This window comes from Leopardus geoffroyi, chromosome A2 (assembly GCF_018350155.1).
Source record: "Leopardus geoffroyi isolate Oge1 chromosome A2, O.geoffroyi_Oge1_pat1.0, whole genome shotgun sequence".
Lineage (NCBI taxonomy): Eukaryota > Metazoa > Chordata > Mammalia > Carnivora > Felidae > Leopardus > Leopardus geoffroyi.
In genome coordinates this window covers 4,343,107-4,368,865 of record NC_059331.1, presented here as the reverse complement: position 1 = coordinate 4,368,865, position 25,759 = coordinate 4,343,107, and the positions used below count along the sequence as shown (strand labels likewise).

Sequence of the window (25,759 nt, the reverse complement as noted above, 5' to 3'; positions counted from 1 at the left end):
ACACTGGAAAGATGAAGTCAGTGTCCCTTGTCTCACCGTAGAGCGTCCACACCTGGGACTGTGCCTTCATTCTGTCCTTGGCCATCCTAGGGATCTGCTGTTGGCCTAACAGCACCCTTGTCTGAGGCAGATGGTCACCCCAAAACTCATCACACACCGTCTGGTTTCCTTTGTGCTTTTCTGGAATGTTAACCGACAGCTGCTTTCTTCCTGATGTTATTACTTCTCAGAAGAAAAGAGTGTCCACATCTTAAGCTCTAAGGCCCAGCCAAGCGGAAAATATGGAAGGATGCAAACTGAAGTAGTAACTTCCCGCTTTGGCCCTGGTACCTGGCTGGCAGCGTAGCTCAGATGCAGTTGGAGACCTGGCGGCACCTTGGGTCACTCAAGCCTCTGAGTCTCCATTTTCTCTTCTGTAAAATAAAGACCTTTGTGTGACCTCCCTCCAGAAGTGGTTGCAAAGATTCAGGGAGGTGAGGCATATCAAGCATGGAGTGCCTGCCCAGCCCATAAATATGCCCCCTCCGACTGCTCATCCACATATGAAACCATCCCAAGGTTTTGGGAAACCCCAACTAGGAATGTCCTTGCTGTGAATCACATGACACAGGCTGGGAGAAGTCTAAAGATGGGATCCCAATCCCAGGACCTCTGTTACCCACAGGTGGAAAAGCATTCTCTTCTGTCACGGAGCCACCTCTGGGGTCCAGGCCAACTCCGTGCTCTCCTTCCCACGCTTGCAGCCGGTGGCAGGGACTCCACCTCCTTTCTTCACATCTGGGCAGTTGCCATCACCTGCTTGCCCCCCAAAGGGTTCTTCTTCCTTCTTACACTGGCTTCCATGCAAAACATTCTTGCTGCACCCCTTTCCTTCTTGCATTCTTGCTGCCGCTGAGATAGGTACATATGTCATTTTCTCTTTAGGGTTTTGCCACCAGTCAGCTTCTGGCCAGAAAAGACAAAGTAAAACCCTGAGTCCTGGTCCCTGGCCTACTTATAGGGGCGGTACCAGGAAGCCCAGTGTTTTAATTCTCTCAGGTATGGGACTTGTTTAAAACTCTCTCATTTTGAGCCTCTTTACCACTGTTTGAGGAGGTATTCTATGGGCCCTCTCCCTGACACAGATATCATACACCAAATTATGGACGTGACTTTTGGGTAAGGCTTTTAGGACTTCCTTCACCTGCACCCAAGGCATCTGAGGATTTTCTCTATGAGCCGGGGCCCCAGCTCAGTTCTGCCCTAGGAGAAGGGCCTGCCTTCTTGGAGGTACCCCCCCCACCCCCCCACCGAACCTTTTACCCAGAGAGTTGTGCTCCCTGTAGGGAGAGTGGTCTGTGGTCCCTTGGGTCAGGAGGGAGCCTGCATGTCAGGGACCCCCGCCTTCTTTCTTTGGAGCCATCTTTAACTCGTGTCTTCAAGAAAGGAACTGCCTGAATGATTGGTGCTTACCTTCCAGGAGCTTTCACACTAGACCTCGCAGATGTAGATGTGCAAACCTGGGATCCGGTGAAGGCAGGGGCGCACTGTGCTCCTGTGGCCCTGGGCTGGGGTGGTCTGTTTTCTGTCTGTCCTTGAGGGTCGGGAGTCAGCTGGTATGTTGCGAGCATTAGTAAAGTAGCAGGCACAGAGCAGACACCACCTTGACCTTTGAGTTCTCCCGGTGCTCCTCGCTTTCTGCTGCCCTCCTCATCCCCGTTCCTGGTCACCTGGCTAGATGCTGCTGTCCTTCTGCTTGGATGGCACATCCCTCTAGAAACCTTCCCGGATCCACTCCTTTTCCACACCCTCACCAGGTTGGATGCCCCTGCTCTGCACTCGAGTCGCTTTTGTGCTTCTTCTGTGTTGCAACATCCAACTGGAATCTAACGTCAGCTCTTGGCAGGCAGGGGACACATCTCTCCTTGTCACCACCACACCCTGGAGGCCAGCATGAGGCCTGGCGCCCAGTGGGCACTCGGGTGTGTGGAGTTGCCGAATGAATATTATGATTGAAGCTATGAATGTAGTGAGATGTGCGGCAGGCGGAGTGGTTCCCAGGCCCTGCTGGGTGGCGTAGAGTGTCCTGTCAGTCAGGGCTGTGTCAGCAATGCCCCTGGGAGCAGCACCGGCCTGAAGACGGGTTAAGGGGTGTGTGTGGAGAAGTCCCAGACATCTGGCAGAGGTTTGAAACAAGAACCCTGCAGCCTTTCTGTGACTGGGCTTGCCTGTCCGTGTTGTCACCATGACTGCAAAGACCAGATCCAGGACGGCCCCCATCCTCAGGGATTACAGCTGGGCAGTCCCATTTTGCATCTGTGCCTCACAGTTGGGTGGAGGGTGGCACGGGACACAGGACCAGAGGGAGAGCAGGTCCTGTGGGCCCGATGTCCCGGGGGTTCACTCCTTTCTGCTTCTGGCCAGTGCCCCCGACCCTGCTGTTTGCTGGGGATTGGGAGGTTGGGAGATGTTTCCTGCCCCAGGGCCTGATCAGCATCTGGGATCACAGTTGGGCTCAGGCTAGGTGCCGCCTGGACTGCGTGAGCCGAGCAGGAGCGTGTGGAGGAGGGTTTGGACGTGGCAGCAGCCACCGTGGACTTGGCACGCAGTGCCATTGAGAGCTTCACGGAGGCCAGAGCACCTCCCACATTCCCAGCCGGTGGAGCCCACTGTAGTGGGAGCCGCTCGGGGGCTCCGAATCGCACCCCACTTCACACACCAGTGTTGGCCACGGTCATCCACAGGATACAGTTCTCACGCCTCACATCGGGGAGGGGATGAGGAAGGGGGTTCCCTGGTCATACAACTTTGGGGAACGTTTGGTTAAGCAGGTTTCTTTACTGTTGATTTTCTTAACCCTTGCTGTGCTGATGTGTTGAGCCAATGCCCCAGGAGAGCTCCTTCTTTCCAAACTCCTTCAATCAGAAGAGCATTTTACAGGAACAAGACAGAACACCTGGTTGACAGAATCTGGATCAAATTGTTGGCATTTGATTAACATTTTCATATTTTCAGTCTTCATGGTGGCCCGGGTATGTCTAGAAATCTCTGGTGGTGTTTTTCCCTTTGCTTGTGACAGACCGGCTGGGCTGGGAATTCAAGCAAAAGTCACAGAAGCCTCATTGCTCTGTCCCCTGTTCATTCCCCAAACTTGGGTTTCAGCTGGCTGAGTGAAGTCTGCTTGTCCAGTGACATAACCAGAGGCAGTTTGATGGGAGCCAGTTAAGAAAAGTCTGTGGCTGCTGTGGTGAGTGTGGGGCGCTCCTCCTTGGAATGGGGTGCATCCGAGTTGTCCTTTTGTAACGTCAGCACTAATTTGCAGACTTAATGGACGTCGGCCCTCCTGGAGCCCAGTGGAAATGAAATCTGTGTGACTCTGGTGCTTTGTGTTTTTGGTGGAGAACGGACAGAAGTTTGTGGCCACATTTTGGTTAGTGTAGTGGTTGGGTTTGTCACAGTCACCAAACCATCCATCAGTGGGGGTCCCAGAGGGCCTTGACCTCACCGGTCACCATCCTAGTGACATTTCATTCCCTCGAACCTCGTGTTGAGCATCTACTACGTGTGTGGCTCTGAAGGCACAGCAGTGAACACAACAGAGCCCCCCCCCCCCCGTTCTTCTAGAGCTGCCAACGGGGGGGGGGGGGTAGGTGCTGGGGGGGGTGCAGCGAACAAATTACCCCCCACAAGCTCCAGGCCACGAATACAAACACACCCATCCCTTTTCATCAGGTGTTTTACCCTGAGGTTTTCTGCTCCTGACTTCCTGTTCCCCATTGTTCCTGTAGAACCTTGCACAGCTTAAGGGCTCAATAAATACTGATGTGATTACATAGCAGCTAGTGTTACACGTGTGAAAAAGTGCAGAGGGGATTCAGTTCAAACATTTATGGGCTGCTGCTTCGTAGTGTGCACCGGCTGATGAGCCGGGGATGCTGCATCCGTGGTCTCTCCGCCTCCCTGACAGGCAGCCTCAGTGTGACCTGTGGTGGGTGTAGGCCGAAAGCATGCCCAGGCGCACAGGGGGCGGGAACGTAGCTCAAACTCGGAGCTTCCAAAGGGATACGGTGCCTGTGCCCGAATGAGTGTAGGCCACGGAAGAGACGAGAATGTGCTCCAAGCAGACGTCCAGAGCGTGACAGACCATAGGCCGTGCAGGGGGTGGACAGACGCAGCAGGCCGGGCAGTGCCGGGGGTAGTGGTCAGGTGGGGGCCGCCTGTGGGGGGGGGGGGGAGGGACTCCGCCCCGTCTGGGAGGGCGGTGCTGCTTTAAGTGTGTGTGTCACACCAGGGCTTCTGGCTGCCGTGCGGACACTGGACTTCAGGGAGTGAGAACGGAGGTGGGGAAACAGCAACAAGACTCTTAACTACCATAGTGATGGCCTGCCGTGGGAGTGGAGGACCCGGGCCGGGATCTGGGGAGGGAGTATCTGCCGGGGTTCCAGTTCTTCAGGAAGCCGCTTTCACAGCTTGGCCCCCGTGGCCCCTCTGTTGCCTCCCTCTGACCCCAGCTGAGCAGCGTGCCCGGTTGTGGTGCAGAGTTGTTCTTATCACACGGGACCTCTCCCTGCTCGTGCCTTGACCTGCCCTGTGGTTTTGTCCCGTCCCAGGGACCCAGAGGCAGCCCAGCTCTCCCTCGTTTGCCCAAATCACTGCAGCCCCTTCTGGGTGCCGACATAATTCCCAGCACCAGAAAGCTCTTCGTCTGCCATCCAGTTGGTTCTCTGTCTGTTCTAGTCCTTCCTCAGTGGCCTTCCATCCATTTTCTCCAGCACCCCCTTACCTTTACTTCTCCCTCCATCCAGTATTTGTTGATGCCAAGTATTGATCTCCGACCACGAGTCAGCAGGGGGAACGAGGCGGTCTCCAATCTCATGGAGTTGATGTCTTAGTAGGGGAGATAGAGCATAACCCATAAATACTTAGTGTATCTGGTGGTCATATGTCCTGAGAGAGAGAGAAAGAAAGAGAATCTGTGCTTCACCAAGAGGCCGTGCAAGGTTTCTTGTACAGAGTAGTGTGTGTGTTTAGTTAAGTCTGCGGTGGCTACGCCTTTCCTCTCAGGCTGGAGGCTGTTAGAGAAAGGGACAGAAACTAAGCTCAGACTGGCTTAAGCAAAAATCAGCATTTGTTGGCTTAACTGAAAAGTCCAGTGGAGGTGAGTAGCTCTGAGCTGGGCTGGACCCACGGCTTCCACCAGTTTCTCCAGGATTCAGTTTCCTCCTCCATCTCCAGCTCTGCTTCCCACTGGATTGACTCCGGTCCAAGGTCCCTTTTGGTGACGTGACACTGCTCACAACCCCAGGGTTACCTTCCACCAGCTCTGCAGTCCCAGCAGAGACAGAACACCCCTTCACCAGCTCCAACAAAAGTCCTAGACCCAAGTCTCATTCACTGTCAGTGGCCTGGGCTTATTTACATGTTGTGTCCCCTGGGGGAACGTCCTCAGACCTAGAACCGAGGGACGAGGGAGGGGTGGTTCCCCAAAGAAATGGGGAGGGGTTGGAGGGATGCAGGGCCGGCCCACACTCACAACTCCCTCCAGTGTGCCTTAGCTCCTTGCAGCGGCTGGGAGTCTAAGGCATAAGTGAGGTCCAGGCCTGGATCTGCAGCCCTGGATGCTGGGCTTGTGGGGTAAAGGGCAGGGCCCGAAGATCTCTGGGGACCCCCGTAGTAGAAATAGTGTGGATAAGCTGCTGCTGTCCCAGGGCCCCTCCACCCCTCCGTTGCGGGCATTTATTGCCTGGCATAGGCACATTCGATCATTCATTCACGTGGGTTTGTCAAGCAGCACCAACCCCTGTGCCAGGGACATGGCTGCTTAGGGAATCATGGAAGCTTCATAGGCGACCCTTCTGTCCCCCAGCCACCTCCCGTGTACTTTGGTCTCATCCATGTCATCCACCCCAGTATTCGTCGTGGGTTGTGTGTGGTGAGGACTGTCACAGTGGATCAGACTCAGGGACTCAGGTGCTGCGTGGAGCACAGTGGAGGGAATGGCCACCATCAGTGGGCTGTTGCCCCCAAGTCAAGACCAGTGTCCTACTTCTCCAAAGAGTGAAAATTTGGGGGGATGGGAGTGGGCCAGTGTCCTTTTGATTGTCTCAGTCTTGTCCCTTTTCCTCCTCCCACCTCCTCCCCTCCCCATCTTTAGCGTGAGTGATCGCCATTCCCTCCTGACTAGTAGTGTCTCTGTATAGCCTCCTCCCCACACTGTTCTTTGAACCTGAACCCAACTCCTTTTACAGCACTTTCCCGAATCTTTAGCACAGAGATCATCTGCCCCTGGGGCTCCCCGTCACTGTACAAGCCCCTCTGGCCTCTTCTCTTTGGACTTCAGCATAGCCACTTCTTCTCAGGAAAGTTCTCCTGACTCTCTAGACCAGCCGCTATGACCAGCTCCCCACACGACTGCGCTCTCGAACCAGAGGTTGTGTCCCCTCCCACCTAGCGGTCCTACTGGGTAAAGCTGGTGTAAGTGAAGGTTTTCTGTTATCCTGGCTTCCCAGGACCGAGGGCTCCACAACAGCAGGCTGTGCGGTGCTCCCCATATTCATGATCCCCCTCGCCTCCCATCCATTGTCTGCTCTCGAGGCTTTGAATGCTGACGAGGGCCCTGGGTGCACCCAGAGCCACCATACCCAACCCCCAGGCAATGAGGCAGGCAGCATCCGGGCCTGCCCCCACAGGTGAACGCAGTCCTCACCCACAGTCCCCGCTGCCATCCACGCAGGCACGAGTGGCAAAGGGCTGTAGATTCAGCTGCCCCTGGGTAAGAGAGAAATGGTGTTGCCTGAGAACAATAGGTCTCATCATGTGTCTGAACATTTCAAAGGGTGTCTTCCTTCCACAACAGCTGTGCAAGATGGACTCAGAATTTTCGCAACTCCTTAAATCCTTTTTTTATTTTAATGGGCAGTCACTTAGAGATCCAGGTGGAATGTCAGGTGACTCAACCAGGGTAAGCTCTCCAAAGAGCATGAGCTGTGTGGATAGAGGTTGCAGTCTGGTTATCCCCCGGCCCCCGCTGGCCTATAAATTTAAAAAAAAAAAGATAAACCTAAACTAGTCTTCAGCATTTGAAATTCAGGAGATGCCACGTAAAGGTCTGACATCTCTGTGCCACATTCCTGCAAGACCACGGTTGATGGTGCAGAACGGCATTGCCTTGGATACCCTGCAGCGTGCCGCCCTCCCCACCACTCTCTGTCCATCACTGGCGTGGCTGTTCTAAGAGAGTCTTGCAACCTTTTTCTTGATGTATAACATGCACCAGAAAAGTGCACACACCCTAACATTAAGTGTCAGATGTTCACAAACAACACGCCCCCGTGGCTACTTTAAGAAACCATTTTCTAAGTGATTTTGACGTTCTTTGGAGTTACTAGTTTTATATCGGGTTTGGTTTTTGCTTTTAACTTATTACAAACAAATGTAGCTTTGTTGACTGTATGAATATAGTGTTGGGGGGAAAACAACCAATTTTTCTTTTTGCAGAAAAACCTGCCATTGCTCCGCCCGTCTTTGTGTTTCAGAAGGATAAAGGACAAAAGGTAAGGGGCCGGTATGTTCTCTCGTCACATGATTACTCTGATCTGTTTTCTCCCAGAGGTCTCTCCCAGGTCACAAGGCCAAGGGTACTTCTCTTTTAAGCCTTCACTTTGAGCTTGAAAGGAAAAGGTCCTGTGGCTTTAAGTTATCCTGGTGAGAGGTTAAGACGGGCGTGTGTGGAAAGGGTTCAGAAGCCTTGCTATGAACGGTGGTAGGAAGCTGCTTTCTAATTCTTAATGGTTCATTTTAGAAATGCTTCTGTACATTAGGAAGAGTAAGAGAGAAAAGGCAGAAGGAAGGGGGAGGGGGAGGGAAGGAGGAAGGAAGGAGAGAGAGTAATGATGGTTAAAGGGGAAGACAGGACCTTTAAAGATTTTAGGGAGATATTTTGGCCCCCAACCAACTCGGCAGAAATGCGTTTAGAATAATTATCTATTACTTGGCTTGCATTATGTATTTACCATCCATCTTTGTTATTTGTTGCTTCTTGCCCTTGGATTTCAAATGTCTCGGTTGCACTGATGTTGGAAATACCTTACCTAACTCCTAGCAATGAGCTAGCAGTTCGTCAAAGGCCTGATTGTTAAAGGCCTGATTGGTGCCATGGTAGCATTCTGATGTCGCATGCTGCCGTTTACCCAGAAGTCATTGATTTTATGTCTGTCCCTGACCAATCAGTGTGGAAGGTTGGGGTTGTGTCCAAGGTAGTTGATGTTCTGTGGTGATGCTTCCCAAGCTTATATGAGGACTCTACTTGGCCAAAAAAATAGTTGATCCCTTCCACCCCACCCCTCACCCCCAGGACAGCAGGTATAATTTAATACCCTTTGCAAGATTTCAGAGTGACCAAAGTGCTAGATTTGGTGTGTTTTGACATCTGTTTGTATCTTTATTTTCTTTTCTTCTTTTTTTTTTGTTTTTCTTCTTGAGAGAGCGCAAAGTACACACGAGGGAGGGGCAGAGGCAGAGAAAGAATCCCTAGCTGGTTTCACGACACAGGGCTCGATCTCAAAACTGTGAGATCATGACCTGAGCCGAAATCAAGAGTCAGATGCCCAACTGACTGAGCCACCCAGGTGCCCCAAATCCATTTACATCCTGTTGATAAGAACAGATCTGTTCAAAAGCTCTCCTTTTGGAGACTTGTGATCCACAGGCGAGGTGTCTGGTAGATGCCCGGTCCTCTGGCGGCGTGGCCAGCCCTGAAGTCCGGGACCGCTGGTCTGGCGATTTGGGACTCCTCACAGCCCAGCTACTGCTCCTAGACCCTGTCCCTCGGTCTGAGAAGAGAGGCCAGACTTCTGTGTGGCCCAAGTTTTCCTGGACCTTGTTCAAGTACGGTGCCAGGAAGAGAGCGTGTGTGCGCGCAGGGGGGCAGGAGGGAGAAGTGGCTGTCTTAAACCCACGAACACACACACATACCCTTGCAGGGTACCTTCTTGTGAGCCGGGGCTCATGTGCTAGTCTTGCTCTCATGCTAAACTTTCCCATTGTTTGTTCTTTTGCTAAAGAGAGAATGACAGCACCCAAGGAAACATTCTTCCTGTTTTGTCTCAGTTTTCCAGGTGCTGTTTTCAAGACACATCAGCCTCTGGGGTCTCCTCTCCCCTGGGCCTTGACTAGTACATGTAGCTTAATTACAAGTATCTCTGTCACTTGTCTTTTGGAGGTTCGCTCACAGAGAAGGGGCTGGTGCGCTTTTGCTAACTCTTAGAAATGCGTGTGTTCAGTTTCTGTTTTAGATGTGAAAGTTGCTTCTCTCAGGCTTTCTGTAAAACGAGGATCTTTTAGAATTTTGAATGTTTTTATGATCTTTTGAACCACTTTGAAACGGGTCAGCAAACTAAGGCCTGCCACCACCGCCTGTTTTTGTAAATAAAGTTTTATTGGCACACAGCCATGCCCACCCTGTTCCCAGTAGCCGAGGCTGCTTTCCAGCTGTGACAGCAGAGTGAGGTAATTTGGGCAGAGACATATGGCCCACAAAGTCCAAAATACTTAGTAGCCGACCCTTTACAGAAAAAATTGGCCGACCCCAAATTTAAATTTAGGAATTAATACTTTCAACCCGAAGACTTGGACAGCCAGCAGAAAGAAACACTAAAATGTAGCATTTGTTCGGCCAAATTTAGAATGTTTTTTAAATCTCTGACTCCCATTTCAATACTGTTTTCACGGTTGAAGTGCTTCTTGCCTGCAGCCTTGTGGTTCGGAGGCTATAACTTCCACGTATTACCTCCAGCAGGTTGGGGTGAGGCTGAATCAGAAGAGTAGCTAGGAAACTGCTCAGCATCATGTTAAAAATGTGCAAATGTAGTTCTTATCAAAACATTGACTCCGAGCCAACTCTAAATGGGCTTCTAAAAATAACTGATCTCCGGTTCCTCAGAGTTCAGCCCTCCACTTCTGCCGGGCCTGCAGGACCAGATCCCCGGCAGGACTCGGGAAGTCTCTGCGTGTTTGCGAAGGAGGGCCTTCTGTGACCGTCCATGAGGGCAGCTGTCTGAGCTGTTGGGTGGGTAGTGGCCAGGTGAAGGTGGAATCTTCCTTTCTTTCTCTGCTGCTTATGACGGCTCAGAAGCGAGGCAGCGCTGCAGGGAGCAGCCGTGGCCCTTCTGACAGAGACGAGGGTTCGAGCCTCATTCAGTTCCCACCTCCCTGGCCCAGGTTCCAGCCCGTCTGCTGCTCACGTTGCAGAAGCAGAGCTGGGAACGGGCCGCACAGGCTGCTCTCGTTTTGGTTTCTCCTCTCCTGTCCAACTTTGTATTTTGAAAATATTCAGTCCTCAGAAAAGTTAGAAGACTGAGACTGCAGACTCCGGGACGTCCTTCACCTGGCTTCACCTGGCCTCAGCACGGACATCTTTGTCTTAAATGCTGGAAGCACTCAACTATAAGTGGTGCCCACCTGATGCTTCTCCCCTAAATCCTTCTGCAGGTGCCTCCTGGGAATAGGGTGGCCCTCTCCATGGCCCCAGTGCTATTGTCACTCCTAAGAAAGTGATGCTTATTTTAGAAATATCCTTCAATACGTAGGCCATATTTATGTTGTCCTAATCGTCAGCAAAATGTCCCTTACGACTATTTCTGGAGCCCTTTCTTGACCCACAAAGACCAGGAAGTTCCACTGTCAAATGTGGGACCACTGACTTCCCTTTCAGTAAACTGTCTCCAAACCACCCAGCGGGCTGCCCTTCAAAGAACTTGTGTCTCCCCTCCCCCTGCCAAGGAGAACACTCCACAGGCCCAACTATTATCTGAACCATGATTGAGGCGAAAGATTTGAAATCAAAAAGAGAAAAAATGAAGCTGTTAGCCCAGGCGGGGTTTTTGGTTTTGTTCAGTAGCAAAGCCATGTGGCGTCTTCTGTCAGTCCTAACCACGGTCCAAGTCGCATTAACAGCAGGCTACAAATTGGTGGCGGTGGCCTGCCAGTGGTGGCATCTCTTAGTGTCAGCACAGGTTGTCAGATCCCCCTGTTGTTCCCTGTTAGAGAAAGCAGTTGACAGTTTGAACTCCAGCCCTAACGCCGAAAATCCAGTTGGACCCAGACCGAGAGCCCAGTCGACAGCCCGGAATCGTCCTTCCTTCCTTCCATGCTCTCATGCTTCCTCAAGAGGGCGCTCCTCGTGAACGGCTTGCCTTCACGTATTTCTCTTTCTTAACTGCCTTGAATGGAGACCCGTTTGTTTTTTTCTTCCTTTTGATGTAAAGAGATTTTCGAAACTCCTTAGGAGTGTGTTTCATTGACTGTGACGACTGATGTTTCTTTCAGACACTTTGTCTTCCGAGTGTATTACTCTGCAGGGGTAAGGCTTTGTGGGAGTTGCACTTGGCCGATGGGGTAACGTCTGCTTGGTGGAAAGACAAAGCAGTTGCAGAGATGCGAATGGGCAGGAAGGAAGGGGTCACTGAATGCTGCCACAGTATCTTTAGACCCAGTTTCAAAGCTTACTGCTGATTAACAAGCCTATCCTGTGTGCGCGTGTGTGTGTTTTGGTTTTTGTCAGCCATGTATATTTCAGGATGATGATGTCAAAGGCTCCCAAAATCTTGATGCCAGAGTTTCACAAATATGTTGAAAAACTACAGGCCCTGTCTTGGTTCTCTAGAGCTCCCTTTTCCTGTCCAACAAAAACACTCAGACCCAAGTAGAAAACGCTGGAATGGCATATGTGTTTCTTTTTGGTCCTCCAGTTTAGCTGTCATTTCAAGTTCAATGCCATGAGAGCATTTGAACATTCGTGCTCTAAAAGCAGGGGTTAAAACAAAAAAAACAAACCCCAAGTGGTTCTAATTAGAGATAGGCCATTGTCCACAGAGCTTATGGCTTAATGTTCTCTTATCGAGTGTTTAATCTCCAGCCGTAAAGTAGCAGCCAACTGGTGCATGGGCCAACCTCTGCGTGTGGAGTGGGTTTGAGGGACAGCTTGAGAAGGAAGGCTTTCGTGTCTGTGCTTCTCCCCTTTATAGGAAGAATCGATTTTGCTGACTTGTTCGGTGTATGAATGAGCTCACATTTTGTTGCTTTTGCTTTCCTCAGAATGTTCAAAAGTTCTCTCAAGTCGTCTTTGTAGAGTTCCTTTGATCCAACAGACCGGCATTTTAAGGAATAGCCCCCAAGCCCTATCTAAAGAGGTTTTAGTCACTTCACACTCAGAAGAAGAGTGGCCAGGTCTGTGGAAGGACAAGGTAGCCACTCAGTTCACAGAGCGAGAGAAATGACTCCGTGTTGTGAACGATGCCAAGCGGGAGATTTGGGGACCAGAGCCCATCTGTTGCAGGACACCGGCTTTGTAACCCATTCCTCAAGAGCTCCCATTCATCCCAGAGCTCCCGGTCCCTGGGAGCCCCTCCAGAATCCCAGGAACCACCTCGTAGGAAGCCAGGGGTATTGTACCTTCAAGAACAAAAATTTCCAGAACCAGCTTTCTCTTACCCTGGCTGTTTTCTAAATACACCCTTGCCAAGGTATTTGGGGTGAACGTGGGAAAATCCTAGGCCAAGGGTCTCCCTCCTCCAGCTGAACTCCCACCCATCTGATAGAAAGCCAGCTCTCTGTGTCTCTGGCAGCTGGTTTGGTCACCCCGCATCTGCACTCACTGAGGCAAGAAAGCGCTCCCTTTATCTCAGGTTTAAGCAGAACGAATTGAAAGGTGCTAGAAGCACTGTACACCGTGTACACTCCCGTTTTGTAGGCCATTCCAGGCCTGCCTCCCCTCCCCCACTTTTTTTAACGGACAGAAATGGTGCCGAGGGCCAACTTCCCTCCTCAGTGTCCTTGCAGAGATGGGTCATCAACCCCTAGAGACAAATGGACATAATCGCCCCTCTTCCCCTCCGGTAGAGGCCCTGCCCCCATCTTGGTCTCCAGGAGCGTCGTTCCTCGGTCACAGCCCATAAGCACAGTAGCTCCAGGCTGCAGGTTGTGGAAATGGGGTCCTAGGCCTCCTGCATACCTCAGAGCTCCCTGCAAAGTTAAACAGCAGCCAAGTCCGCACTCATTTTCCATTCTTTCATTCTGGAGGGCCAGTTTTGTCGGGCAAAACACAACAGCATGTGCCAGGCTTCTTGTCTCATCCTCCCAGGCAGGGGCTGCTGAAGTCTGAACGTCTCTAGCCCTTCGATCCCCGCCCACCCCTTGCCCTGTGTTGCAGCCTTTGTTTACATTGAAGGAAAATTGTCTTTTTTGCTCCCAGTCCTCTGCAGAGCAAAAAGACTTGTCGGATTCGGGAGAGGAGCCTCGGGGGGAGGCTGAGGCCCCCCACCATGGCACGGGTCACCCCGAGTCAGCTGGTGAGCATGCCCTAGAGCCTCCTGCCCCCGCTAGCGCTTCAGCCAGCACTCCTGAAGCCCAGCTTCTTCCTTTCCCGCGAGAACTGGCAGGGGTAAGTCCACCTCCACCCAGCACTCCACGGCCTGGGGGTCCCAACCCAGACCGGCCCCTTTCCCTTTGGGCTCCTCAGGTCAGACCCTAGACCGCAAGCAGCCGATCATAACTGAAAAGATGATCATGATCTCTGCAGCACCCTTTAATTCTTGCTGCCAGAAAGTCAGGGAAGATTGAGTCCCCTTTTTCATTGAGACTTTCTAAACGGGGGAATTTATATACACCCCTAGCAAGAAGCAAATCCTGTTGCCTGAGAGAGACATAAGGGGTCAAAAGAGGGATTGGAGTAATGGGGTAGAACCTTCCAAATCAAATTCGACCCCCTCTCCGTCCTTCCATTTTTCTTTCTCCTCTCCCTGAATTTGGGCGTTCAGGTTCAGGGTCTTAGAAACACCAGTAGCCCCAGCTTCCTTGATCTAGAGGAAGAGGAGGTGTCTAAAGCAGACTGCTTTGCAAGACCGGTTGTGTTTGGACTGTGGTTAGGCTGTGAACTGCTTGTCTTCAATCAAAGCAGGAAGAAGAAAAGACTCTTCTTTTGAATCCAGAGGGAACCCCTTGAGCCCTTTATCTTTGTATTGAGAAGGCTTTTGAAGATTATAGGTGGAGAAGATTGTGAACTCTCGAGAACAAGAAATGTCTTGAGTGTTTGGAGGTTGATAAAATGGGAAAGGTAAACATCACCCTACATTCAGGATTGAAAACTCCATGTGGGTACCTAAGCCCCCCATTCTGGCAGGGAAAAATGACTCTTAAGGAAACGAGGAACCCTGCTGTGCACACCAAACACTGGGTAGCCATCCAGGGTGTCACAGTCCCAGACCTTCAGCGATCCCTTGTGTCACATCACCAGTGTGCTTAAGGAAATGATGAAAATTCAGTTACAGCCACCAAACCCTGGGACACACAGGAAGAAGTGATGTTCAGCAGAGGTGAGGTTGGAGGCCACTTGGAACATTTTGGAGGAGTCAGTGTGTAGTGGAAGAAGAATAAACGGCCTTTACCGTGTGTCGGGCAGCAGTGACGGGGGCAGTCCCTCATGGTGTACAAGTGGGTTTGGGCCCAGTAAAGATTCCAGCCGGGAGGCACCCACACCAAAGTGTTCCAGGGGTTCACAGGCAAGCACAGAACTGACAGAGCAAGAATTAGGAGATGATCACTTTTTCGGTTGGGGGCCCGGCAGCTCCTGGAACCTTCTGCTGAGCAGGTATTTTGAGTTATTGTGCCTTCAGCCTTCGCAGGCACAGGAAATCGTGTCCTCGGTTCCCTGAGAACAGACGACCTCCGTGTGGATCTGCCCAAGAGGCTCTGGGGCCCTTTGCTGCTGTCTGGTTTGAACAGCACAACAGCTCACAGAGCCGCCTGTCACTCGAGAGGCTGAGGGTTTTCAATTGAGAGTAGCAAATGGGTAGGTCACAGAGGTGGAGTCGCAGCAGCTGTTCCTCCAGAGGCACACAGGCTGGTGTGGGCCTTATCTAATGCCCATCTGGTAAGACCGGGGTGGGGGGTGGGGGTCTCACCTTCTGCCTGCGGCCGGGCCAGATGGGGATTTCTGTAGCCTGGCCGATGGGACTGGACTTCTCAATTCTTGTGGACTTTGGGTCAGAGGCTCTAATCCCCCAAAATTCAAACCATCCCCAGCCTGGCCATGCAAGGTCAAGTGTTAACAGTGGGAAACCTCAAGCCGGGTTGTGGGTCACCGTGGGAGGAAGTCAGGACTGGGGGGAGCAGTCGATGAACATACCAGCATAGCAGCAATGGCCGTGCACATGACACACACACGTGCTGTTTGGTTTTAGCATTTGTTAACTGTGGGAGTCCCTGGTCCCATCAGAAGTCCGTCAGTGCCACCTTCACATCATTTGGTGATAGCTCTGAGCCAACCAGGACTTAACTCCTTTGGGTTCTCAGCAGAGAAAACTGGCTTGTTGCCAGTGGCTCCCATTAACTGGCTTTCTCTAGCGATTGGGCGTGTTCGAAGCAGAGTAAACTTTTTCTGGGTCACTTAGGGCATAAATTAAAGCAGATGGAACCTGGTCCCAGTTTCTTCTCAGGTTGAGATGTTCCTTTGGTTAGCTAGGACTAGTTGCTCTCACATCCGAACAGATTTGGATCTTGCCCTGTACCACACTGGAATTCAGGAAACCGCCCACCCTGACCCAGCCAATCTCGTCCATCACGTTTAGTCTGTTCTTTATTGCATGATCCCTTGAGGAAATGTAAAGCCGAAAGTTCTTTATAATAAATAGCGGCTCGCTGAATTGTTGCTTAGAGAGGGCCCGCTCATCTTTCAGTCTCCCGGACTCTGGCCATCTAAGACTCAGTACCGGGAACAAGCCTCTATATATCAGACTTCCTGGCTCTCAGAAGACAGCTTGGAGAAGACCAGACCACATCCAAATTAAGTTCTCTGATCCGGAGAAAGCAGGCAGCTCTTTGTGCTTACTCTGAGTCTGGCTTAAGTCTCCTGGACTGATGCTCAGAGCCAAGGCCCTGCTGAGCCCGAAGTGTGTTTATTAGACCCACCAGGAAGCTTAGGTCCTGGAACCAGACCCCTGGCTGGACAGCTTCCCTCCTCTTCTGGGTTCTGCATGGGATTTGGACCCTCATTTCACACCCCCCGCCCGACATTCAGCCCTTCGGAGGCCATGATTTTTTTTCTTCAGCATCTACCTTTTTAGTAAGAAGTTCTGAGCTGGTCACCCAGTTGCAGAATAAACAGCATTGAATCAGCCCACAGTGCCTTTGAAGACAAGGACATGTCAGGAGTCCCCTCCCTTGATTGATTTTTCAGCCCAGGCATCCATTTCCCTGTAGCCACAGCCAGGCAAGCTTTCTAACGGATCAGTCCACACTGGAGTCGCTGAGGCCCAGGCAAGCCAAATGGTGTCTGGCATGGTCTCGTTTTCTGGTCTTTTCTGGGAAGTCAGGAAGGCAGTGCTGTTCACTCCTGCTTACTCTCCCTGTGTGTCAGCTTTGGAGACACAGTGGCCAGCTCCATTCCTTCCCCTTGGATTGGCCTAGCACCTTTGTCCTTCTTGAGGCCACACCAAGCAGCCTCATGAGAGCCATGGTTTCTCAGGGCATGGGGTGGGGGTGGGGGATCCTGGATAAGCATAATGATCATAAATTTTCACCGTTTCATCCTTTACAAAGAACTGAAGCTTCCCACATCTACAGTCCAGGGTCCTGTTCCGAGTTAGACGTTACCGTCTATTTTGTCCTTGGCAAGAGGGACATGCACACCTCACAGAATGAGCGGCTCCCCCCGAGGTTCCCGTGGCTCTGAGGGGAGAGAGCTGCCACCCCTGTGATTCTTCCCACCCGTCCACAGCAGCCGCCACCATGGGGGCTTTTCATCTTCTGTAAGCCCACTCCACTCGTTCACACTCCGTGACACCGGGGAAGCGAATTGAAGGATTCTCTTTGGGCTTCTTTCTTTCCCGCCTCCTTATGTAAGTGTTGATTTGGGATATGTTCGTCATGGTGTCCCAGATGGGTGCTGACCCCAGTGTCCTCTAGGTATCCTCCCGAAACCCTGATCCTCAAAGAGGTGGATTCTAGTGTGGGAGGAGGCAGAGGAGGAAATGGGGCCTTCACACCTGCTTCTGCCCTGGCTCCTCCCCACAGAGGAATCCTGGAAGCCTGTTCTTCGAGTCCCCATGGCTGTGGCTCCTGAGCTTTGGATGCACACTTCCCGGGTCCCAGGAGCTGTAGCTGTTTGTGCCCCGGGCATTGTTCTCAGCTGACCCCGATCAGCCTCTACCTTGGTTGGGGTGAGGGGTGGCCCCTGACTACCAGGCTGCTGTGTTGGCAAAAAGTGTGCGTGGAGACTGCGTTGGCCTTGTTTGGCGCCGGGGTTGGCTTGAGAGGGAGTTGCTTTGCTCCAGGCCTTTCCGTTTGGGGAGAAGACAGCCAGACAGCAAGCTCAGGCCTTCAGTGCAGTTGGGGTGTGGGGGCAGACATCAGGCTCACGTGGGCAGCTGGAAGAGTTGAGGATTTCTGGAAGAGTTGACATATCCAAAGGAAGCAGAAATTACTTCCTTGTACATTGTCTTGTTTCTTTGTGCTAGTTCCTATTGAGGAGAGTTGCTGGCATCAGTTTCCTTACTGCTTCTGAGTTGCAGTTCAGACTAGTTCAGACCCCACAGGAGGTTCCAGCAGCTTCTGGAAGGTTCTTCCCGGTGGGGGAATCTCCTGTGTTGTCCTCCCCTGGCCTTGGCCTCTCAGCTTTTCCAGGACCAAGACACCAGTCACATGCCTCTTAGAAGAGATTTGAGGTGTGGGTTTGAGGGTCTCCTGGGGCTTAAGGGACTAGACGTATCTGAATCTTGTCTGGCCAGGCACCCTCTCTTCTCCAGGTCACCGAAGGGGCTGCGACCAACTCGGGCTCCATTTATGCATCGAGTGCATGCCGAGCATCTTTTGTGCACGGCGTCCCGGGTGTTCTGTGCTGAACTGTGGGCAGAACAGCCAGACAGACACGTTAGATCCTTTCCAGCTGGTACACAAATGGCAGAGGCGCGAGAGGCTGTGGGTGGGGTGGAGAGGAGCAGCTTCCGCTCGCTCTGTGGCGGGATAGTGAGCGAGCTCGGCTTCCCCCGGAGGAGGGTTCCCCCTGGAGGAGGCCATGCTGAGCGGAGCTGCAGGAAACTCGTCCCAGGCCTTGGGGGCAGCACACACAGAAGGAACCCTGAGGTGGGAACAGTGTTGGCAGATTGAGAAAACAGGAAGGAGACTGGGAGTCTGAAGCGTGACGGCAAGGAGGGGTTGTAGGGCACGGACAGACGGGGCCCCGGAGGCCTCAGCTCTTGGTCTGGGCACACTTCTGGGGGGTTCGTGGCACCCATCACATTCTTAAGGAGACTCCCGATTCCTGAGACACTTGGGGTGTTGTTGGCATAGGTAAGAAAGTTCGGTGTCAGTTAAGAACCCCAAAACACGTGAAGCAAAAATTGACAGAACTGAAGGGAGAATTCAGATACTGTCGTAGCGTCGGAGAGCCCAGCACCCCAGTGGAGTAGTCTGCAGGGCTCCGGGAGGGCTCAGACAGCACTCAACCCCGCTGGTCTGGCAGGCCACCTGTCCCAGAGAACATTCCAGACGGTGCTGTGCTGCAGAGTAACCGGGACACTCTCCAGACAGACTGCTTGCGGGGCCACAAAACAAGTGTCAGTAAGCTGGAGATGACTGAAATCGCACGGTCGTTTGCAAGCACAGTGGAAAGAAATCAGAAATGTGTAGATTTCTGGAAATCCGCACATGGGGAAATGAGACAAGATAGCTTGCAGGGCAGAGGGAAGTTAGGTGCAGAGGCCTCTTGGCATTGAGCTGGTGGAGGAACACCCTTTTCGGCAGCTGAGGAAACAGGAAGCTGGGACGTGACAAGCTCTCTGGACTGCTGACCAGGCTAGGGGCCACTCTTCTGCATGGAATGCAGGGACACATGCCTTAGCAGCTTCTCTGAGGCCCTCAGAGCACCTGAGATTTGTGTCCCTTCACTGAACAAATGCCAGGCGAGGTCCCACTGTGTGCTGCGTGCCAGCGCCCTCCTGGGACTCAAGCCGGTGGAGTCCGTGACACAGATTGCACAATCAGCGTGAGAGGCAGAGGACCGCAGGGGACAACGAGGCCAGAGGACAGGGGTGGGTGTGAGGGGGTTGTCAGGTGAGGAGCCAGGGACAAGAGAGCAGGACCAGAGGTGGGGCCGTTTCCGGATCCCAGAAGTCGCTCTGCGGAAGTGACAGATCCCGCGGGATCTGAGAGGCTGCCACGTGTGGGGTTGGTACAGCCAGAATGCTTAGTGAGAGGAGCGAAGCACCAGGAGCCACAGGACCAGACCTGGGGGTGGGCCGGCCGCTGTGAAGGAACAGGAAGGAGGTACCTGGGTCCGCACCTCAGTGATGTCACCCAAGGAAGGGGATGGTCCTGGGAGAAAAGGTCTGTTGTGCCACTGTCATGGCTCTGTGTTGTCAGATGCCACCCCAGTGCTTAGTCCTGGGCTTGGGGCCATCTTCTTAACACCCCTGGCCCCGTCCCCATCCCTGACTCCTCATCTGGCTGCCCCAGGACGTGACTTCACGTCTGGACCCTTGTCACACAAGGGCATAACATCCAGCGGAAGTGAGCCGGCTGGGAGAGCCCCACCTTGGCCGGGTGTCGGGTCGGGCTGAGTGCTGCCCCACCTGCTTATCCCACTGACCCCGTCAATCTCCCTGAGGCGCCGGTGCCGGCGCCCCCGTTTCCCAAGCGAGGAAACGAGCCTGGGCAAGTGAGACGGTTTGCCCAAGGTGTACCTTTAGGAAGTGCCAGAGCTGGGAGAAGGTCGAGCCCCTTGAGGCTCCTGCCACCGGTTTGCGTCCATCTGGAGCCCGCCTGCCCGACTCCTCCCGTGTTTGACTTCGTTTGGGACCCAGTGGTGTGCTCACAGCTGCCCCGCGGACTGTCGAGCCCCTGTTGTGTTATGAGGGGGTTCGTTTACTAAGCACTCTGCTGGATGGCCTCCCCTGCGCCCCTGGATCAGCCTTTGCGGATGTGGGGACGGCAGCCGTCCTCGCCCCTTCACAGAGGCTTGCAGCGGGCGCTTAGAACAGCTTGTGTTTCTGACTCCAGCCCACGTTGTCAGCTCCCACAGGAGAGCGTGCAGGCTGGGATCCTTTTCTCTCCCCGTCCCTTAGGACAGGGTCTACAAACTCCGGGCCTCTGTCTACGAGCTAAGATGGTGGAATATACACGTGGCCCAAGATGCTGAAAGTCCTTTGTGGCCCTTTATGGGGAAAGTGGCGCCCAGGGCTGCAGCCGGTGCTCACGGCTCGTTATTTACGTTATTTAGGGCAGTTACTGCATCTGTCTCCACCCCGCCCCAGGCTCACAGAGCACTTTCCCAGGCGCGCCTCGTCTAATCCCTAACAGCTCCTCCAGGCAGGTGGTCCTCCTTTGGCTAACCTTGACCCCTAGGGGCTTTTCTGAAAATAAGAAAATTGGCTCCTCTGCTCACTCCCACGTTCAGTGCCCCGGGAGGACTGATATGCACTCGTCAGTGTTTGCTTCTGGCTGCTTCTTTCGGAAGAGTCACACGTCTCTGAGAAGGGCTGTCTCCTAGGGGTTGGGTATTATCTGGGGGTTGGGAACGGGGCCTCATCCTAAGGCTTCTGGATGGCTAGTTGTGAACATTCTAAAACTAAACGTTGTTAAGGAGGAAATTCTTCGGCCACCTTCTGACCTCGCTGGTGATTTTTTGGTAGGTTGTGTAGTCTGCTGAGTTGTTCTGAACACTCTGCATCGGACTTAGGTCCCAGGCATCACAGTTCTGTATCTTCTGGAAATAATAACGTACCTTGAAGCAGCGTTCTGCACTGTGCAACAAGCCAGGGCAGGGAATGGAGGCTGCTACGATCCGGTGTTAGGTGACCATTTTACCCAGTCTGGCTGCCCTCCAGAGCGGAGCGAGTCACTTGCCAGCTCTTGGCAAAGTGAATTCCAGCCAGGCACCGTTTCACTGTGCTTGACTGGGGGGGGGGGGGCGGGGGGGGGGCACGTAGTTAGCTGTGACCTGTGGAGAGACAAAGACACCAGTCTTTGTGCAGTAAACATGTTCTCAGCCCATGGACTCCTTGGCCCCATGGCCTGGAAAGGCAGACACAGAAGGTTCTTGGGGGGATTTTTGAGCCTAATGTTAGGTTGAAAGTCTGTCCGTGACTTGGGTGCCTGAGCTCAGGGAGTTGGCCCCCAGGGCCGCGTTTCAGGACGCGCTCACTGAAGAACTCCCACGCTGCCGGGTGCGGGGCAACCTGGCCCTCTCTCACCGCCCTGCCCTGTGCTCTCGTTTCAGAGGCCAGCCGGAGGCTCCAGCCCCGAAGGTGGAGAAGGTGAGGAAATCTCTAAAATGGTTCATCCTCTTTGGTTGTAAAAGTGAAAGCAACCTGACTTTCTCCTCCTCTTCCTCCTCCTCCTCATTTTCTGTAGATTCCGACCGAGAAGATGGAAATTACTGCCCTCCTGTCAAGCGAGAAAGAACGTCCTCTTTAACCCAGTTCCCACCGTCACAGTCAGGTAACCGTTGCAGACCGTTCCCAGGCGGTGAAAGCGTCCGTGCTCCCCTCTGATGTCTCCTGCTCGGCCCAGATCCACTTAGAATCCATCTGAGGCTCAGCGTCTGCCAGGGATGAGGCTCAAGTGCTCCCCACTCGAGAACCCGTGCCACTTACAGAGGCTTGTGACCTAGCCGACTAAAAGAAAATGCACCAGGAAGTAGTCCCTCTAAAAGAGAGGGAAAGGACGGTCAGTCCTGTTGGGAGCTGTGGCCATTAAGTACATGTCCTCCTGCTCGGGTGTGTGACTGTCGGTAGACTGCAGGCACAGGAAGCAAAGAGTAGTGCGTCCTCCTGACCCTTCAGGCACGTGCCTAGAGCTTGGCAGTCTGGTCCAGAAGCCCAGACACACACACACGGTACATAACGAACCAAGTGGCCCCGGCAGACACTTCGGTGATGGAATGCCGTGAGCCCCCAAAGGAGGAGGGCTTGGTGGGACCTTGAAGGGTGGGCCAGGCTAGGACCCTGCGGAAGTGGCTGGGCCCGAGGGCTTGTATGGAGACCGATGCAGGAAAGAGGGCGTTGCCCAGAGTAGAGAGAGATGCCGGAGCTACTTGGTGAGAGGTTCTCTGAGCCTGGGGACAGCCCTGCAGATTCAAGAGCAAACATAGCCTCAGGGCTTGCCCCTTCCCCTCCCCATCTTGACTTGGTCCCCTGGCGTCGTCCGTGTTCTCGGTCTTGGCGCCCAAGTGCAGACTCAGAGATGCGTATGTATTTAGAGAGGATCTCCGGTTACATATCTTGGCATCCATTCTTGGGAGGTTTGTGTAACTGTGAACCTTAATGATGTCACTCTAAGAGAAAAAGCACGCCCTGGAAGGTCATTTGTGCTTACAGGAGTAATGTAGACGTTACAGGAAGGTGCAGTGTAGAAAGCGAGCGTCCTTTCAAGATCCTCCCCTGAAACACACTGGATTTCCTTCCTGTTGCCCTTAACACACGTATTGTGGACTTTGCCACACCCTTTCTCGTGAGTGCTCCAGGCCCCTGAATGAATGCACTGTCACTTGCTAATAAGCAGGCCTTGAGGAACCTGTCCAGGCTTCCATAGACCTCCTCATCTCCCTCGTTGCCCAGTGCTCCTGTGAGGCAGGGAGCTTCTGCTTCCTGGCAACGGATCGCATTCCTTGGCGTTCACCGTGCACTGCTGAGCCACGCTCTGTGGCAAAAGGTGCAACAGAGAAGTGGTTTGTGCTCTGGCCCTAGGCTGCAGGGACAAAGGACAGCCAAATATCTCCCCTCTGCTCTGGCACAGTGGCATAGGAAATAGCTCTCAGTCACCACGGGTGGAGAGACACGAGCAGAGCCGGTAACTTGGAAGGCGTTGTCGGTGCCCTGCGCTCTGATTCTGTAGCTGTGTCCGTCCACCCAGATAGTTCTTCAGCTCCGAGGGCCATTGCATTACTGCCCGGCCCACACCCCAGGCAGCAGTTGATAAGTGTAAAGTAAGATCCTAAACAGGTGAGGGGAGTAGGGGTGCAGCCAGCCAGCGAGCCCTGGCAGGTGACAAGGAGCAGGGACTGAGGCCTGGAACATCCAGTTCATTCTGCTTCCCTCCTGGCTGCCCACTTAGGGGCCCAGGGTGCCAAGGAAAAGCCAGGGGCATGAGGACGAGACAGGTGGCCACAGCGGACCACAGCATCTGAAGGCCTGGTTCACAATGTTGAGCCTCCTAGAGTGGGGCTTGGAGATCGACCCTTCAGGTGGGAGAGGTGACCCGGTTCGTGTGTTCTCCGCCTACTCACATTGTTTTTCCTCTTGTTCCCTTCCCTGCCCGCACCTCCTTGTCGACAGTATCAAAAAACAATGTTTTTATGCCATCAACCTTCTGCGAGCCATCTGCAGGCAATTCTGACTCAGAACCAGGTGAGCCCCCGTGTCCCTTTGCGTTTTACTGCCCGTCGCTAGGGGTTTTCCTGGGATGAAAAGCAGTTGATATTGTAAAATAAGATCTTAAACAGGAATGGGCAATTTGAAAAACGGATTCTTTTTCAGTTCTTAAATGTTTTCCCAAATCTTCAGCTCGTAGATTTGGAATCCAGTGTGAGGCAAGCTTCATAAGCCCTTAGTTTTTTTGCTTCTGCAAGGAGGGCCTGGTCCAAGGAGTCTTTAAAGTTTTGTTGTTTTTTGTTTTTTTGTTTTTGTTTTGTTCTTGCAAAAACAAAAAGCAGCTATAGATCGGTGTACTGCTCGTTTTACAAGGTTTTTGCACAAGTAATAACTCATTTTTTTAAGGCAGACGGGAAATACACAGAGTGAAAGAATCTGGCTGCCCCACTCCCTTCCCCACCCCAAGGTAACTGCTGCGAGGCCGATGGAATTTTCCAGACCCCTTTTCTGTGCATCAGACCCTCACACTAATAATCAGTGTGACTTAGACATGTTCAGATGGATATGTAAGCGTACTCGGTCACAGCTTTAAACCTTGAGGGCAAGAGCTTGCCTCTCCCCGAAGACTGAGAGAGCCTTCCTTTTTTGGTCTCTCACTGGAGACCCAACTCCAGGATTTCCTGAACGTTTCTCCCACGTGGCTGAAATTCCTCATAAAAGATTTAATGAGCAAGTTCAACCACCCGAAGTCTGTAACCCAACCTGCCTTATATAAATTCATTGCCGACTTCAAAAGCATTGCAAGAGAAGTCCTACTCTGGCATGAGGGCAGTGTTTTTATAACTTACGGGATCGATTCGATAGCCCCATTTCACACAATTGAACTCATTTTGGTTCGAAAAGCAGACTGTTTGGAGCTGACCCTCTCACCAGGTCCTAAAGAGGAGTTTGGTTTCTAAGCGTCCTTGGGAATACCTGGAGTGCTCGCTTAGCAAGAACGCTGTGAATGGTAGGGGCGACGTTAGCCGCGGTGAGCCTCCTCTGGACCAGGCTGTCAGTCCCCGAAGCCGAGTGTCTAGATCGCGTGGAGCTGGCGATTTCCATCACAAATCTCACAGCCCCTCGTGAGGTCTGTGAGTGATGGCCTCGCTCTCTTCTTTCCCCCCACAAAACCTTCATTCTGCAGCATCGACAGCAGGGCCACCCTGAGAAAAGGGGGTTCCCAGGCCTGCTGAGGCGCCCTGACGCAGCTTCGCTTCCTGCTACCTGACGCAGGGTGGAGTCATATCAGACTTGCACATCGGTCCCACAGAGCAGGCCTCCTCTGACCTTGCCTGCCTGCCTTTCTTTTGGTTTTTAGCTTTAATGGGGGGGGGGGGGGGGGAGGGGCGGGTGCAGATTTTAAACTTAGGGAAGAATTTTATAAAGCGCTTCTATATCCCTTTGCGCATTTGATTTTCCCCAGTCGCCCCAGTGATGTCCTTCATAGCAGAGGGACCAAATCCAGAGATCATGCACCACGTCTCTCTCTTTCCATCTGGAATACTGCCTCATTCTTCCCTTGACTTTTATGGCCGAGAAGACGACAAGCCCATTATTTTGGAGGAGTTTTTCTGTCTGGGTTCGCCCAGGGATTCCTGGCGATCCCACCCAGGTGGTGCGTCTGGGGCTAGAATAGCACAGGAGCGAAGCTGTGTTCTGCCCGGCGCCCCAGCCCTGCTACCAGTGGGGCTGATTTTGCCCTCTTGGTCACAGTGGGTTCTGTCCGTTTCTGCTCTGTGAGGTCACCCCCTTTTTTCCAGAGAGACGCTCTGAGACCCTGGGGAAGCCCACCCCCCCCCCGCCACTTTTCCCCTCCAGCATCAGCATCCACTCGTGTTCCCTTGCTCGGGTTAGTCATTCCTCTGATGACCGATCACGGCGGGATTTTCTGCCTTCGTTGTTGCTGGTACGTTCAGGTGGTGCTCTCCTGTGGGAGAGGGCTTTCCCTTCTGTCCGCTTAGTCCTTTGTGATCCTGTACCTCAAGGTGGGCGCGTGGATTCCTGTTTTAGGCAGCCAGTTGCAGTCTGTCATTCTTAGTGCAGAATTTAACCATCCCAGATTTGGCCAGCGGGAGTCGCATCACACGGGTTCCTGTGTCATTTTGCCACGACGCGTTATTCTTTTAAGTGCTGTCTTTCTGTCCTAACGAGAGAGGCTCCAGGCCCGTCATCATGTCTGTTTTTCTCAGAGGGGCCCTTACTGGAGGGAACGTGGTCTCCAGAAACCAAAATCTGGGTCTCAGCAAGCTCACCGCCCCTGGACTGTCACTGCGCCTGGGCCTCCTCGGTGCCCAGAGACGGGGACACGTACCCGTACCTGCGTGCACACACGTGTGTACACTTACACACGTTTCTTTGTATCTGTCCGCGTGTGTGGG

At 52.9% G+C, this 25,759-nt stretch overlaps 1 protein-coding gene across 9 annotated transcripts in view; it reads left to right on the top strand.

Annotated features, from left to right (window-relative positions):
• RANBP3 (RAN binding protein 3) overlaps positions 1-25,759 on the top strand; it is a 55,289-nt gene that overhangs the window by 12,263 nt on the left and 17,267 nt on the right. For 2 of the 9 annotated variants that reach the window (XM_045491690.1, XM_045491691.1), the window contains exons 2-6: positions 7,477-7,532; positions 13,229-13,417; positions 21,248-21,284; positions 21,382-21,468; positions 23,304-23,375. In XM_045491690.1, coding sequence (XP_045347646.1) covers positions 7,477-7,532; positions 13,229-13,417; positions 21,248-21,284; positions 21,382-21,468; positions 23,304-23,375 — 441 coding nt within the window. Of the gene's footprint in view, positions 1-7,476; positions 7,533-13,228; positions 13,418-13,933; positions 14,090-21,247; positions 21,285-21,381; positions 21,469-23,303; positions 23,376-25,759 lie in introns of those variants that run through there. The other 7 variants (XM_045491694.1, XM_045491695.1, XM_045491693.1 and 4 more) reach the window with 4 other exon arrangements.